This window comes from Somniosus microcephalus, chromosome 14 (genome assembly GCF_052327205.1).
Source record: "Somniosus microcephalus isolate GS21.2 chromosome 14, FLI_Smic_1.0, whole genome shotgun sequence".
Classification (NCBI taxonomy): Eukaryota; Metazoa; Chordata; class Chondrichthyes; order Squaliformes; family Somniosidae; genus Somniosus; species Somniosus microcephalus.
In genome coordinates, this window is record NC_141000.1 from 100,950,345 (window position 1) to 100,968,092 (window position 17,748).

The 17,748-nt window shown below is 42.6% G+C and overlaps 1 protein-coding gene across 1 annotated transcript in view; it reads right to left on the reverse strand.

The window, feature by feature from the left end:
• Nucleotides 1-17,748, reverse strand: part of hunk (hormonally up-regulated Neu-associated kinase) — a 66,916-nt gene that overhangs the window by 36,888 nt on the left and 12,280 nt on the right. The window contains exons 2-5 of the mRNA XM_086007051.1: nucleotides 11,784-12,076; nucleotides 7,570-7,625; nucleotides 6,407-6,542; nucleotides 5,712-5,839 (exon numbers count right to left, since the gene is read on the reverse strand). Of these exons, the coding sequence (XP_085863177.1) occupies nucleotides 5,712-5,839; nucleotides 6,407-6,542; nucleotides 7,570-7,625; nucleotides 11,784-12,076 (613 nt within the window). The remainder of the gene's footprint in view (nucleotides 1-5,711; nucleotides 5,840-6,406; nucleotides 6,543-7,569; nucleotides 7,626-11,783; nucleotides 12,077-17,748) is intronic.

Below are 17,748 nucleotides of genomic sequence, written 5' to 3' on the forward strand. Positions count from 1 at the left end.
GAGTTACAATATTGTCAAAAATAGTTTTCAGTAGATTTTGAAAGCTGAGTATTACAGTGTTGTGTTTTTATTTGAGAGTAAAATTCTCTCTTTTCCTCCCTTTTTTCCCCTCTCCTGCTTTGCCCTGCTGTTCACTAAATGCTGCTGTGAGGTAAGACAGGCAATTTTTCTTCCCAAGCCTCTATCAATGCTGCCCTAAGCCAGTGTATGCCTGTGGATAGCTCCTCTTTCCCTGTGAGAAAGAACCTGGCCTTTTCGGGTAGCCTCCCACAGCACCGCTGCTCAGGCCAGAGGGTCAAACCTATGTTATATAGCTTGAGGTAATTGCGTTTTCATGTGCAAATACACCATGCCACCACTCCATCCTTATTATGAAAGAAAGAAAGACTTGCATTTATATAGCGCCTTTCATGACCACCAGACGTCTCAAAGCGCTTTACAGCCAATGAAGTACTTTAGAAGTCACTGTTGTAACGTGGAAATGTGGCAGCCAATTTGCGCACAGCATGGTCCCACAAACAGCAATGTGATAATGACCAGATAATCTGTTTTTGTTATGTTGGTTGAGGGATAAATATTGGCCAGGATACCGGGGATAACTCCCCTGCTCTTCTTCGAAATAGTGCCATGGGATCTTTTACGTCCACCCGAGAGAGCAGACGGGGCCTCGGTTTAACGTCTCATCCGATAGATGGCACCTCCGACAGTGCAGCACTCCCTCAGCACTGCACTGGAGTGTCAGCCTAGATTTATGTGCTCAAGGAGTGGGACTTGAACCCATGACCTTCTGACTCAGAGGTGAGTGGGCTACCAACTGAGCCACAGCTGACTATTATTATAGCAAAAAAAATAAGGAAAGATGGGACAGAAGCATATTCCTTATTTTAATGAAAAGGAAATGAAGTGATTCCCGATTCAACAGGAAATAAAGGGATTTGGCCTTCTGACAGGAAGGGAATTAAAACACTATCAGTAAGAGTACTGAAAGAGCCCTAAATGGTAGAATGAGCAAATGAGCTTCAACAACCCTGTCCTGGTCCTACATTCTTGTGTTGTAACTATTACTTGATTTTCAACTTTGTAAGTACCAGTGCAGACACGTCTGTCACATAAAATACGGGTGCTATTTTAGCCTTTCCCTGCTATTTTAAAACACGTGGCCCATTTTAATTGCTTGTGACTTTTGTTTTAGCTGCACTATTTGCAGATTTGCCTTTCCACGCAAACCAATTCAGACATTAATTTTTTTTTAAACCTTATGCCAGAGCGCAATTTTTAAGGCTTTCTTAATGTTGTGCATGAACACACACAGATCAGGCATACAAATAAATTAAAAAAATGAAAAAGTCAAGTTAAAATTCTAAATTAAGCTGGCATCTATATATTAAGGAAGGCATATCTAAGCTCGATTCATTCCTTAAAAAGATATATTTTGGTATATTTTTATTTAGCAACATTAAAAATAGCACCAACACCACTTAAGAGAACTATTTTGTTAAAGGGGAAGGTCACAGTACAAGGAAATACTTTCAACATGTTTCCCTCTCTGTAGTCCCATCTCTGCTGACTTCCTGCCTCCACTCCATCCTCCTTTAACTTGGAGATTAGAGAAGGCAAAGAGCAACCTGGGCTATGAAAACAGAAAGTCATCTTGGAGGAAGATAGCTCTTTGCCAATGTCCCCCCCCCCCCCCACTGAGATGGTGAAGGGGGGTGACTTTTATTAATGCAATACCCTGTGTGTATCTGCATGTTCACAAACATGTAAAATTAATGTAGTGGGGAGGGCTGCATTCAATTGGGGTGTCATCATGGGAGTCTACTACTGCCGAGAAAGAAACCAGTTACTCTAAAGCAACTGGCATCGTAGTAAAATTACAGCCACAGCTTAAGTAACGCATTAAAAATATAAGCTTTTAAAATTTGCTATGATGACCTGTACTTCATTCCTCTTCCGCAGTTACATTTCTAAATCATAACAAAGTTCCTAAAAGATAACATTAAAAAATCCATAACATATGAACCTTTAAAAAAAAAGTGGTTTGACAAGGATTATTACTCCATATCTGGATCCACTTTGCTTTGTTTAACACATTGAGAAACGAAAGTGACATAAATTTAAAACAGACTCCAGATACAGTGGGATCATGTTATTTGTAGTCAGGCTTGACACGACTCATTATGACAGTGCTCCAGTATGTTCCGCATTGTACCAGTTGCTGAAACTGATAACAGCTGCCATGACTCACCTACCATAAAATAAGGCCTATTAGTTGCAATGAATTTCATAGTATTGGATGACATTTTGTCGTGCTATTTCAACATTAAATTTGTAAGTGGTCTGGCATCGCTATGGTATAGGGCACTGGTTCTAATGATTTGTGTCACAAAGTGGTAGAATCCTGGTTGGCATACAAGGTTTCCCACATTAGGAAATACTCTCCTCTGATCACTATACGTTAGTGAAATTGTAAGCAAAGTGAAAAGATGTCCTATGTTCGCCATTACCAGTAAAATTGTAAAAAATAAACACATTTACAATTTTTGGTAGAAATAACAAATATGGGAAATCTTTGTGACCAAGGGAAATCTCTCCTTATGGCGACCTCACAATTTCAGTCAGGCCACCTGAAAGAGGTGATGGCAATTCGATACATAAATGACCTCCTCCTGTGCTGTAATTGCCATGATTCAATGTTAAGATAAGGAAAAGCTCTTCTCATAGCCATGCACCTTCTAGCAGCTAATTCAACAGCAGCATTGGATTATAGTGATGCAAAAGCAAAATACTGCAGATGCTGGAAATCTGAAATAAAAACAGAAAATGCTGGAAATACTTAGCCAGTCAGGCAGCATCTGTACAGAGAGAAACAGAGTTAACGTTTCAGGTCGATGACCCTTCGTCAGAACTGGAAAAAGTTGGAGATATAACAGGTTTTTAAGCAAGTGTTGCACCTGTTACATCTCCAACTTTTTCCAGTTCTGACGAAGGGTCATCAACCTAAAACGTTAACTCTGATTCTCTCTCTCTATAGATGCTGCCTGACCTGTACAACCCTATGGGACAACGAATGTTTTGAACTGGATATTAAAAAGGGGAAATGCTAAATCAGAATGGATATTTTTCAAATTTCAAGAATTGTTTAGAAATTTTTTTTTACCATCATTGAAAAATATTACTTCCCATCACTATGGTAGGAGTTGAAGCAGTGGATTGGCAACATATCTTCTCGTCACCTGTGGCCCTCAGCAGGCCTTCTACTTCATGTGTTAGTAGGGCTGGCTTTACAGCCATGTTACTATAGCCAAAATTATAGGAAGAGGCAGGAGAATAAAGCAACGGGCTGGATTTTGCCAGCCCTGGGGAGGCGGGTTTGGAGGCAGGACTGCCAGGAAAATGGCAGAATTTGGGGGTGGGTGCCCAACCCGCCTCCATGCCATCTTGCCAGGAGGCGGGTAGCCGTCCTGCGCCGGGTCCCGTCTCCTTGGAGGCGGGAAGGGATTAAAGCCACTTAACTGCCTGTTAACAGGTAGTTAACAGGCAGAAAATAGGCTTATCCCCTTTTTGCCCTCACAAGTGCGGGCTTCCCGAAGGCTCCAAAACCCACCAGGGTTACCGAGGCGAGTAGTGGGTCTGCGGGGGTCAGAGGGGTCCAAAAGTGTGCTGTGGAGGGGAGTGATGGGTGCAAGTGTGGAGAGGTGAGTATCTGAGTTAAGTGCAAAGTGTTAGAAAAAGTGTACTTACCTTTGTTTCTTCCTGCAGGCTTCAATCGGTGGGTATGCGGAGAGTCTCACACCTCCACGGCAGAGATGACAGATGGCCGTTGCATTCTCCAATGCAACAACCATCTAATTTCTACAAAAGAAAGATGTTTTGATGAGGTCTTGAAATCAAGAACTCATCAAACTACAGAGAATGTCACTGTTTGACAGCTTCACAGAGCTGTCAAACGATGACATTGACAGATGAAACGTCATACGTTGACGTTCTCTGCAACCGGCTTTCCCTTAATTGGCCTGCTAAGCCTGCTGGGCGGGCTTAACAAGGTCAATCAAGGGAAAATAGCGTGGGTTGGCCACAAGTCGATGGAGGTGGGACTGAAACCCGACAAGTGGGAGTCCCGCCTCCAAAAGCTCCCCATTGGCAAAATCCAAGCCAATGTGTTTAAAAACACAAAACCAAAGTAAAGTAGGTATGTAGAGTTGGTTTATGATCGGTCTGTGAAAGTGGCTCTCAAGCACGTTAATGCTCAGATTGTGGACCTCATTAAAGGCTTAGTGACTACCCTTGATTAAAGCATGCACAAAGTAGAAATGAACAGTGATAGAGAATGAGATCCCCTGCAACATGCAAAACCACAGTGGTCCTGATATTTGTCTGGGTTGTGTTTCTTTTCTGTGTTTACTTGTTCCTGGATTCAATCCAACTTGGAAACGGGGCTCTTACATTGCCCTAAGATGTGATTAAATTATTTTGAATTGTTAGGTGCTTGACATGGGAGTTCCATGTGCTGAAAATCACGAAATGTATGGAAATGAGTTTCAACTTTTGACCCACGACATTTATCTTCCTCAGAAAATATGCTCCAAGCAGGCAACAAAGAAGGGCAGCTTACCTATTTTCCATTGGCCCTTCTATTGATTCACATCAGCCTGCTGCATAATTGCCACCATAATTGCTACTATGGTTAGCCCTTGATTAATCACAAATGCTGTGCCATTGAACGTGCACAGTGTACTCATGACTCAATAAGTGAGTTAGGCCATTTCCTATTAAAAATACCATGTTAGCTCCCCTAATACTTCAACGAGTATATTTAGTGAGTAGCTGAGCCACTCAGACCAGGAAGGTCCCAAGTTCATTCCCAGTCTATGCTAAATTACCTGGCCTTATGCCAAGCAATATTTGGAAGTTCTACAATTGGCCTCAGCCCTCCTGCATTAGGGAGAAGAAAATTAGCCAGGGTACCTGCGCACGATCAAGTGACCCTTCCTGAAAGTATGTGGGTGTGGACACCAGGTGAGGACAGGATTGAGCTGGGTTGCAATCCCCCCATGGTTAAATAGACTGTCAACACTCAGGGCCTAATGGGCACTGAAACAGATACTGGTGCTTGCAAGATCATATCCCAGCAAGGAGCTACTGCCTTCGAGAGAGGAGGGAAGAGGACGGGAGAAAATCATTGCAAAAAAAAATGTAAAATACATTTTTTCATGTTATTTTCAAATGAAAGTATGTTGTGTCATCATTACTCCAGAAGATACTTGTATTTTTGTTAGATTTGCCCCAAGCACCTCTCTAGCCCAGCTTGCTCTCTTCCCTCCATATCAGTTGAAGAGCATCATTGACAGGGGCCTGGCAGCAGATTGACTGCTCACCCGCTCTACCTGGGGAAATTGTTCCCAGAAACATCTGCATTAAAAACTGCACATGAAATAATTATAATTAAAGTCTGAAAAATACATACACTGTCTTGATAAAGCACACGGAAGCGAATGCGGGCACTTTTGAAATAATATATTGCACATACACGGAGCTCAGGAATGTACATTATGCCAATACAGTGACTGTAGATGAAACTAAAGTTTGTAATCGGATTTCCTGTTGCGGTCGCCCTTTAAAAGTGCTGAGGCGATTGGTCCCTTAGTAACGTGCATCAAACAGCTGCATGGATCTTCTGTCATATCATAAAATCCTGGATCTGTTATTACCTGATGAGAGATGGGCGGGTAGGGGATTAAGGTCTTTATCCACCATTTTCTGGTGCAAAGCTCTCAGGCTGAATGGCTCCACTGTGAACGGTAAGGTGCCAGTCAGCATTGCATAGGTATTCACGCCACTAAAAAAATTAAAAAATGAAGTATTAGCAGATGTGCCATCATATAATGGGTGGAACTATTACTCCCTTTCCCCCCTCCCTTTCCCCCATCTATACTGCAACTGCAAACTCACATTAGTTGCAAATCTGCAGCTGAACTGCAACAGCCAGTCACATGAACACAACCCGGGAGTTCTTTATTCCGACATTAGCTCAAAATAAAAAATCCCCCATCTTTTGACCTTGAAGTTGGTTTGTGGTTTCTAAGTGGAAGATTTCGATCACTAGGAATACCATGCAAATTGAGCTGGGCTAGCCTTAACTGTTGTCACTGTGCAAAATGTGATTTGGGAAATATCATACATCAGAAAAGTTACTGCAAACATAATTTGTCTGGGGGAAAAAAATCACTAATGCAGTGATATTGTGATGTTCAAAATAAAACGAGTTCAAAAGACCGCACTTTAAAAGGTCAGTCAACATAAGGATACAGTATTATTAAAGAGCAAGATAAGACAAGTTGAAGATGTTTGCTTTCATTGAATGTGCATTTTTTAAACCCGATTTAGTCACCAGTAATGCACTTACATTGACCATATATCCACTTTGGGACCGTATTTCTTGCGTGCTAAAAGCTCCGGAGCTGCGTAGGCCGGACTCCCACACTGAGTGCTGAAAGGATCAGAATAACCCAAAATACCAGCACAGTTACTCAATCCGAAATCTGGTGAATCCAAGGGAAGGAATATCAAGATGAAGGCAAACTTGTACAATCGTTTTCAGTATCACAATACTGTGATTTATGCTGGAAGAATTTTCCTTTCCTAAATAACATTTAAACAGTCTTTCACAAATGCACACATCAAAGGAAAAATATTTCATTTTCTCAGTCTTGTCAGTTGACACCCTTTCATCTTAAATGTCCAGCACTATACACATCCCGCTACAATGAAGAGAATGCAATTTCCATGTTCAACAACATTTCTGTTTCAATCTATTCCTATTTTGAAGTCATTGCCCCAGAAATTTGAATTATCCAAGAATTTGAATTAAGCAATTGAATTAAAATTTATTATCCAGTAATTCCAAATTAAGTACTTTGAATTAACAGCAGTAGACTGTATTGCTAAAATTTAACATTTCTGTTTCTTACTATTTCTCTTTCAGAATTCATTGTAATACCATGCATTTATATAACTCCCCAATGTCAATATATCTCAAACACTTCCCAGAATGAATGACATTTGTAGTGCAGTGAATATCGTTATGTAGATAAAAATTGTATCCATAACCAACAGTTTACCTTTCATGTTTAGTATCCCATTCAACATTTTGTTACTAATCTCAGAATTTTGGTCATTCTCCCTGAATAGATTTCTTATTTCACGGTTTACTCTTTAACAACTCAAATTAAGAAAAACAGAAAATGCTGAAATACACAACAGGGTGCTCAGAATCTGAAAGAGAAAAGGCAGGTTAACATTTTGGGTGTGAACTTCTTCTCAAGACAAAGGTCTCATCCAAAACATTAATGGATCTTTTCTCCTTCAAACACTGACTGACCCGCCCTGCCTTCCCAGCATTTTCTGTTCATATTTCACACATTTAGTATTTGAGGTTTCCTTTCCAACCTTTTTAATGTCACAGCACAGTATTCCCTTCCAAATCTCTATTTCAGTGAACCAACTACCCAGAAAAATTGCAAAACATCTATCTCCTCCCAGCTCGGAACACATGTTGACTGAGCATACCTATTAATTTTATATTGTTCTTTTCGTCAAGTAAAAGGTTTTCAATCTTCAAATCTCTGCAAAAAAAAAAGAAATTCAAGAATTCATTCAGAAAACCTTCTGTTACATAGAAATAACTTTGAACTGAGAGAGTGAGGAATTATTGAAAAAAATTATCACACTTTTGGAAGAGGAAGAGAGTTGGTGTCAAAGTGAAGAAGTTACTCTAAAAATATGTAATTGCTCAAGGTCAGTACTGTTACAAAATGTGAATAAAGCTGTTGAACACTGTGTGGGGTGTTTACTGCCTACTAAATGTGCAGTGTTCCTCTGGGGAACTGTTAGTGTTGTTTTTGGTAAATTAGGCATTGCTGGTTACAAAGAAATGAAAAATATCTTCATTCTATTCCTCTGAAGTACTATTTTACAGCAACACATTGTAAATCGTCATTGATGCACTTCCAATGGCTCAGTGTATTCTTCTGGTTTGGGTGATTAAACAAAAATTCTGTAACTTAATAAAACATTAAGTAAAACTTAACAAATTAAATTAAATTTTGATTGGCTGCGGCGCCCACCGGTCGCGGAAGGCCTCAAGCGTGCCGTAGGACACTGCGTGCTCCATCTCCAGGGCCACCCGGGCGCGAACATAGCCGCGGAAGAGAGGCAGGCAGTCAGGCCGAACAAAATGGCTCAGCGTACTGCCTGAAGGTCCAGAGATTTTGTACCAGACCAAGGGTTAAAATTCCCCTGTATGCTGTTTTTAGTGTACTGGTTAATGTGCTCGCTTCAAATTCTTGTGTGCGCTATTCAACTCAGAAGTTAATTAATTAGTTACAAAAAAAGTGCACACAGGGAATTGATGCAAATGCATTAACCAATTGGTGCACAGAGGAACTTCCTCTTGCAGGTGTGCGGCAAACTCTCTGGTGTGGCAGCTTCGGAGCAGCGCAGGTATGTACGGTTTGCGACTGCAATAAATGGCTACTCCATTGTCACTTCCAAGCTCCGATTGTAATCCCAGAATAAATTAAAATGCAGTTATTTTAAGTCCTAATATAAACTGGATTCTAGGAAATAGCTTGACATTGTTTTGGCCCGTGTGTGAGTATCAGCTTTGTAGAAAAGTATTACAGTGTTATGGATTCTTACTGGCCAAAGTAAGATGAGCAGTCTGTGAGAAAAGTACAATAAAAATAGTTACTTGATAGGTTGTGTTTATCCTTCAGTATAGCACTTGTTATAATGATGGTTTGTTCAGTAACTACAGTATGTGTAATTTTCCTCATGCTCATTTTAAAGTATGAGCTTCAATTGTTCAAATCCCTGATTTTTCTACTCTTATTATGTATATTATTATGTACATTAATGATTTAGATATGAATGTAGGAGGTATGATCGGTAAGTTCGCAGATGACATGAAAATTGGTGGAGTGGTAAATAGTGAGGAGGGAAGCCTCAGGCTACAGGACGATATAGACGGGTTGGTTAGATGGGCAGAACAGTGGCAAATGGAATTTAACCCTGAAAAGTGTGAGGTGATGCATTTTGGGAGGACTAACAAGGCAAGGGAATACACAATGAATGGTAGGGCCCTAGGAAGGACAGAGGATCAGAGGGACCTTGGTGTGCATGTACATAGATCCCTGAAGGCAGCAGGACAGGTAGATAAGGTGGTTAAAAAGGCATATGGGGTACTTGCCTTCATTAGCCGAGGCATAGATTATAAGAGCAGGGAGGTTATGATGGAGCTGTACAAAACGCTAGTTAGGCCACAGCTGGAATACTGTGTGCAGTTCTGGTCACCACACTATAGGAAGGATGTGATTGCATTGGAGAGGATGCAGAGGAGATTCACCAGGATGTTACCTGGGCTGGAGCGCTTCAGCTATGAAGAGAGACTGGACAGGCTGGGGTTGTTTTCCTTAGAGCAGAGAAGGCTGAAGGGGGACCTGATTGAGGTGTACAAAATTATGAGGGGCATAGATAGGGTAGATAGAAAGGAACTTTTCTCCTTAGTAGAGGGGTCAATAACCAAGGGGCATAGTTTCAAGGTAAGGGGCAGGAGGTTTAGAGGGGATTTGAGGAAAAACTTTTTCACCCAGAGGGTGGTTGGAATCTGGAACTCACTGCCTGAAAGGGTGGTAGAGGCAGGAACCCTCACAACATTCAAGAAGCATTTAGATGAGCACTTGAAATGCCATAGCATACAAGGCTACGGACCAAGTGCTGGAAAATGGGATTAGAATAGACAGGGCTTGATGGCCGGCACGGACATGATGGGCTGAAGGGCCTCTTTCTGTGCTGTATAACTCTATGACTATCCCGAGCATGTTAATCTAAGCTAGTATAAATTGCCTATAAATTGCCTCAATGCGAAGGGGGAAAAAAATCAACCAAGTTGCCCACTCCTGGTTGCAATCCAGAGACTCTTGCTGAAAAGTGCATCAATATGGATGTTGAATGAGCACAGGATGCAGACTGGCTGCGATGCCCACTTAGCTTTAGGTTAAAAGAGCATATTTAGGTTTCCAAAGTTCTGAAACTTATTGCAGTCATACTTCTCCACCTTTGTCTGTTGCTGAGTTAGCCCCAGCTGCTTATCTAACCATCTTCTCCCCACTGCACCTCATGGTTATATCCCCTGTGCCCTTTACTCCTTCCCCAAAGTTGAATAGTCTATCAACACTCATTGTCTACACGTACACATAAAGAATGGCTACCGAGTGAGGTAGTGGAGCACGCCCGGCAGCCAGAATGTGTCATGATCTTCAGTAAAGGAGAAAAAAAAGGAAGAGAAGCTATTTTTAGTAACATCTGCTTTATAGTCTAGATAATCAGAATTAGTTCCGTAACATGTATGAAATTACCACAAACTCTCGAATCAGGGGATACTTGCTCAAGCTTTGAAAAGTAAAGATGTACAGACAGTTTAGACTTAACCTCTTTACACCAAGAGTTATGAAAATATGCAAAGAGCTGCTGAAGGAGGCAGTGGAGGCAGATAAGTGTGGAAAGACTGAAGCAAGAATTCGATAGATATTTGAGGAAGTGAGCTATTGAGAAGCATTGGTTATTGGGTCTAGCCAGATAGACTGTATTTTCCATTCCTATATTATAATTTTATAGTTAAAATTTTGAACTGACAATTGATAGCCTTATTATTGCATTGAGAGTATTTGTTTTGGAACTAGTCAGATGGGCCAAAATTCTATTTTCTGGTCCTGTACATTCCATGTGTTTCTATGATTTGAAAGCAATAAATATTTTTTTTTCCCCTAGGCTACGAACAGATTTCTAAAATGCTGTAAAATGCTCCAGAAAAATCAAATGAAGATATTTTATATCTTTGTAGCGTCAATTTAGTAGCAATTCCTTCTTGAAATATTGAACAGGCAATAAACACTACATTTCCACAAATATCAAACAATTTCACCACACCTCTTGGAAATGGCAAACACATTGAATGCTCGCTAGAATAAATTTGATTAATCATATCAGAATATCATGAAAAAAGTTGGAATTACAATTGGTTTTAAATTGAGAATGAGGATATTCCTAAATGTAAATCATTCATTCAAAATACAAAATTGTTTAAATATACAAAAAGTAAAGGTAGATGTTACAACTTCTGCCAAGTTATTTTAGTGCCATATTGCACAAACAATGATTTAACAAATCATTTAAGAAAACATATCAGAAAAAAAGCCATTCAGTCCATTGAAGATTAACTTTCCCATCACAACAGCAACATCACACCATCACCATGTATTTTTGAATAACCTGAATGTTTTTGTTTCCATTACCTTGTTTGGCAGGTTATTCCAAATATGATCACTTGTTGAGTAAAGATGTTTATCATGCTATGCATTCAAAATTTCCTTTATCACATCTCCATTTATATTCTACTTTCGTTAAACAACTGTAACAGTGATGACAGAAAATAGACTGAAAGCCCTTCCATCATCCCACTGGCAGTTTCAAGGTATTTATGTTGATATATTTTCAAGTTGTGGCATGTCTTTTTGTTGTTAAGTACAGAACCACTAGGCAAATGTGCATTCATGGTAGGCATCATGATGGTTTCAGCGCTCTATAATGATGCCATCTTGTTGGGCTGTTTTATAAGGTCATAATTAGTTGTTGAGACCAAATAGAAGAACATAGAACTATTAAAATAACAGTTGTGCAACACACACACACACACACACACACACACACCTTCACCTACCTACCTGTGGACCACTCCTGCCCGGTGTAGATGCTCCACTGCTAGAGTGAGCTGCCTGATGTATCGGCGTGCCTCTGCTTCTTCCAATATCTTTCTGTCATACATTTTGTGCATTAAGTTGCCTCCTGTGCAGAGCTCCATTACCAAGTAGTAGCTGTTCTCTGTTTCTAATATGTCCAAAAGCTGTGTAATATTCGGATGTCTGATCATTTGGTGAATCTGCCCTTCTCTTCGCAGGTTCTTTGTTACATAGGAGTCTTTTTTGGCTTTCTTCTTATCAATGACTTTCACGGCCACCTAACAGTTTACAGAAGTTATGATTAATGCTCAGCAGTGGATAGCACTCCAGCCTGTGTGTGTAGCCAACTGACTAGTTAATTCCTTTTGGAAAGATAATAAAAAGTATGCCATGTTGTCACTTGGATTTTATGAGTGTATGAAATGTTCATACAGGAAACTCTCATTTAAACGGCAACTAAATCCGGAATTCTCTATTAACCGGCAAAATTCTCACTCCGAAAACAACACCTCAATAACCGGCAATGTTGCAGAGTCCGAGTCTCCCGCGGTGGCCGAGTTAGTCAATGGGGGTAGTTCTCCAAACTGCCACTACTCGGCTTCTTGGCGCTGTCGGAAGTCAGAACACCTCAATAACAGGAGTCTGACTCTCCCGCGCTGCCGGTAGTCTCTTCTGATCCGCCATTTTACAGGGGTACTGTGTGTCTCCCACGCTGCTGGTAGTCATTGCATTGCATTACCCTCAACTGGCAGTACTGTACTTAATCAAGCATCTTCCACCATCCATTTAACACAACATTCTGTAGGTGCGTACCCAATTACTGTATACTGCATATTTCTTGATTTTTTTTATTTTTCTTTGTTTAAAAATAGCCTCGGTAGATAACCCTCTCCGTCATCCGGAGTTTTTGATCAACCAGCAACACGCCGGTCCCGTCGGTGCCGGATACCAAAGAGTTTCCTGTACTATGTGCACTTGAGCTGTGGAAAACACCCAGCAGTACAATTACAGAGTCTGGAGAGTGCACTTTGAATTATATATTGTTGTACTAAGTGAAGTATTGGTGATTACAGATCTGTGACTGATGGTAACAATTTTGTAGTGAATTAAAAGTATCACACAAGTTGTGTATTGTACAATATTAAAGCATTATTGGCTTACGGTAATTTTTTTCTTTAGTCTATCAGGTCCAACACATTGAATAATTCTGGCAACAACACTGAATGCATCCATTTCTCAAAACATGTTTTACAGATTCTGGGACTTTTGACTGTGATCGTAACAAGTTTATAGGGTCACTGGTGGCCATTTTGTATTTCATCCAAACTCACCTAGTTCTGAAGGACATAGGATTTAATAGAAGGAAGTTATAGTTCTGACTGACTAAAGATTTTCATAGTTCTCTGCTCGCCAAAGAAGTGAATGTGCTGTGTACTGCTATCAGTTGGCTTGGACTGATATCTGATCATGTCACGATTTGAAAACAAGCTAGAACTTGATTGCAAGAAGGCACATTTAACATGTGTTGAAGGTCAACTGTGCAAGGGGTCACCAGTGGATATAGTATCTCAGTGGCCATAGCCTGTTGAAGGTGAACAATTACAAAAACATTACTAACACGTTTCATCCCAGTCTCAGAAAAGCAACTCCTACTAGGTCAATGCTGCATTCATAGATACTATAGGGGCCATTGTAGTGGCAAAAGTGAGATTGCCACTTTAATGCCAAGTCTTTTTGATGTAAAGTCATGCCCACTGCTGCTGGGATGAGACCATCCAAAATGATATTTTATCTCATTTGCATGACAGAAGTAGGTTTGAAAGCAATTCCGTCCATTTGCAGTTTTGCCTCCTGTTAATAAAGCTACCTTCTTTGGACTACAAAGTGATTTTATCAGGAGGAAGAAGCAAAGTATCAGCCAAAAATATCTTCGTAGCCAACCCAACTGCTTTTATCTGTTTCACGCCTGCTCTTTTCTACCCCTATTGTAACTGAAGTAATCGTGGCGCATTTGCCGCCAGCATGATTCTTCTCTGCTCTAGAAAAATAATCATTAGGTGTCAGCCTTGGAAAGGAATAAAGGAACATAGGAACCGGAGTAAGCCATTAAGCCCCTTGATCCTGTTCTGCCATTCTATTAGAGCATGGCTGATCTGTATCTCAACTCCATTTGCCCGCCTTTGTTCCATATCCCTCGATACCCTTATCTAACAAAACTCTATTAATCTCAAGTCTAGAAAATTTCAATCAACCTAGCATCCACAGCCGTTTTGGGGATGAGAGCTCCAGATTTCCACTACCCTTTGTGACGTAATAAAGACTCACTACACACTTGGTTGTACATAAAGCAAGGCTTTAATTGACTTGTAACAAAACATGGAGGTCTAGTTAGTAGTCACTAGCTTCCTGTTTCCAGATTGTCTCTGGCCAAGTTGGGCCCTCGCCCGAGTATTTATACTCCTCGGACGGTGCCCTCAGCTGGCCGTCCAGTAGTACTTCCTGAGTTACTTCTTGTAGAAGTTGCGATTTATGACATTCTTCCTCCCTAAAAGGTTTGGAAGTCCAGTCTTCCTTTAACGGACTAGGCGGACCAAAAATAGCCGTAGTCGTTTAGCTTTCTGCTTGTGACCGGAAGGCACATCTCCCCGGACCGTGTCCTGGTCCCTGGGTCGCTTGGCCCGTACCGGTAAGTCGGTAGAGTCCACGTCGTCTTGATCGTCCTGTGGAGGCCTGGGAATATCATGACTCCGGGTGCGGGTCCCCACAGGCGCAGAGCTGGCCTCATCCTGGGTCGTAGCCAGAGATTGTCCGGCGTCCTGATTTCGGGTGGCCATCCTACGGGGAGTGTTCGGCTCCCTGAGTTGATCCGGTAGCACTGCCGGCAGATCCCTCGATGTCCCAGGTAGGGCGTCATCTTCATAGGGGTGCGGAGTGTTGACATCATCGTCGTGGGATCCTTCATCGTTCGGGCCCGTGTGACCGGTTGGGCAGGGAGCCAGATCTCTGAGCGAGACGGTGGACTCCCGGCCATCAGGGTACCGCACATGCGCATACGTGGGGTTTACCTCTGTTAACTCCACCTCGTCAACAAGAGGGTCGTTCTTGGCAGACCAGATGAACCTCCGGAGTAGCACAGGGCCTGGAGCCACCAACCATGACGTTAGAGATGTCCCATGTGTAGAGCGACGCCGGAACTTGAAGAATCGCTCATGAGGTGTGACATTAGTGGATGTGGAGAGAAGAGACCTGATAGAGTGTAACACGTCAGGGAGCACAGTTTCCCACTGTTGGTCTGGTAGGTTGCGTAACCTCAGTGCCAGACGGACAGCGTTCCAGATGATGGCATTGTATCGTTCAACCTGTCCATTGCCGATTGGGTGATATGGTGTCATCTTACTCGAGGCGATTCCCCGTTGGGAGAGATAACTTTTAAGTTCACTCGACATAAAGGAGGGACCCCGATCCGTGTGGATAAAATTGGCCGTCCCACAAAGGGAAAAGACCTGATCAAGGCATTTAATTACCATAGAGGTAAGCATATTAGGACAGGGGAAGGCAAAGGGAAAGCGTGAATACTATTCTACCATCGTAAGTAGGTAGGTGTTCCGCATCGACGAAGGCAATGGCCCTTTAAAGTCTATGCTGAGCCTCTGCATAGGCTGCATTGCATGTATGAGTAAGTCATCTGATGGGCGGAAGAATTGTGGTTTCAATTCTGCACAAATCCTACAGGAGGAGCATGTTTTCTTTACATCCTCCATTGAGAATGGTAAGTGCAACATACGGGTAACGCCAGGATGGCATAAGTCCATATGCATATCCACCAGAGTCGACGTTGGCATTGAAGAGCAAAATGCCCGTGTGAAGGTACCTGGGGCCACATTCTGTTTGCCGGGTCGGTAACGGATAGTATATCCAAAGGCGGCCGGCTCCATCCTCCAGAGTTGAATTTTATTATTTTTGATTTTCGTGCGCTTCCGGTTATCCAACATGAAGGCCACGGAGCGCTGGTCAGTTATGAGCGTGAAATGACGCCGAGCAAGAAAATAACTCCATTGGTGTACAGCCTCGATGATGGCTGTAGCCTCCTTCTCGACGGGGGGTAATGGTGCTCGCTACCCTGTAAGGTTCTGGATAGGAATGCCACGGGTCGACCACCTTGATTCAAGGTAGCCGAGATCGGCACCTCCGATGCATCGCATTCGACCACAAAAGGAAGGTTTTCGTCAATGGAGCGAAGCGTGGCTTTCTCCAGCTGTCGTTTGAGGAGGTTGAAGGCAGAAATAGCCGTTGCTTCCAATGGAAAAGACTTCACATGAAGCAGGGGCTGTATTTTATCAGAGAAGTGAGGTAGCCACTTTGCGTAATAAGCAAACATGCCAAGTGCCCGACGAAGAGAGCCGAGATTTGTAGGGGGAGGGAGCTCCTGAAGTGGACGAAGTCGCTCTGGGTCTGGTTTAATAACACCGTTGCCCACCCAGTAGCCGAGAATGTTCACTGATGGCACCGATTTCACCGATTTGGATTTGTTTAACGTTACGTGGCGACGACGGAGAACGTCAAAAAATCTCTGAAGATTGGCGACATGCTCCTTTTGATCATGGCCGGCAATAGTGATATTGTCTAAATACGGAAAGGTATCCGTCAAGTTCTCTTGCCAGACTAGGCCATCCATTGCCCGTTGGAAGACGGCCACCCCATTGGTGACCCCAAATGGAAGGCGACGAAACTGATAAAGCCGACCATTGGCCTCAAAGGCCGTATACTTTTTGTCAGAGTCTTTCAGCGGTACCTGGTGGTACGCGCTCTTTAAATCGAAGGTTGAAAATACCTTGTATTTGGCAAGGTTGTTGACCATGTCATCTATGCGTGGTAGCGGGTAGGCATCCAGATCGGTATATTGATTAATAGTCTGCGAATAATCAATACACAGACGTTTCTTATGTTGTTTTAAAGGGTTTTTCACAACAACGACTTGAGCCCGTCAGTTAAAGGCGAGAGATTTCTGCCTCGACAAATGCTCGGTCGTCTTGGCTAAAGCGCCGCGATTTGGTGGCTATGGGTTTACAGCGGGGGGAGAGATTGACAAACAGGGAGGGCTCACTGAGTAAGGCCGCCGAGAGCGCACAAAACGGCACCTTAGAAATGGTAAGCTCCGGCTTCGACCCTCCAAACTCAAAAGTGAGTCTTTTGTGCTGCTTCTGGAAGTCCTGTCCCAGAAGCACATCGCTACATAAATTTTCGAGTACTCCGAGCCGGGTGGAGGGATACGTGCGACCATTGATGAGGTTGACAAGACAGAAGCCAGAAGAATTGGTGGTCAGAGTCGTCAGAGCCATTGCAATCTCCCTGTCCGAGGGATAAATGCGCAGTTTTAACCTGCTGACAGCCCGCTTACTAATGAAGCTGTCAGAGCTGCAGGAGTCGATTAGTGCGCTTAGAGTGTGCCCATTTACTGAAACCTTCATGGCTGCATGGGACAAACTTTGGAGAAAAACAGCTGTGATGGGAGGAGGGGTAATTTTTCCTTCGGCAGCTGTAGCCTTAGCAGTGGTTCTTGGGGGAGGAGCAGCTCCATAGATAGCAGCTGTGAAGTTAACAGGAGCTCTCGACCGGTATACTTTAGAGGAGCGGTCTTTCTTGTTAGCAGAGGCCCGTGACTGGCATACCTTGGAAAAGTGTCCTTTCTTGCTGCAATGATTGCAGGTCGCATTACGAGCCGGGCAAAATTTTCTGTAATGGAACGTACCTCCACAAAAGAAACACTTTCTTCCTGATTGCCAGGATGCTGCTAGGGTGGGGTCGTCATCAGCAAAGGCCTCTAGGGTAGGGTCATTGTCCGTTAGAGTAGAGTCATCATCAGCAGGGGCATCCACCCGAGACCTATCGAAAGACTCATTAAAGGTGATAGCTGCCGCCCGTGCACGTGGTGGGAGATAAGTGTCTGCAT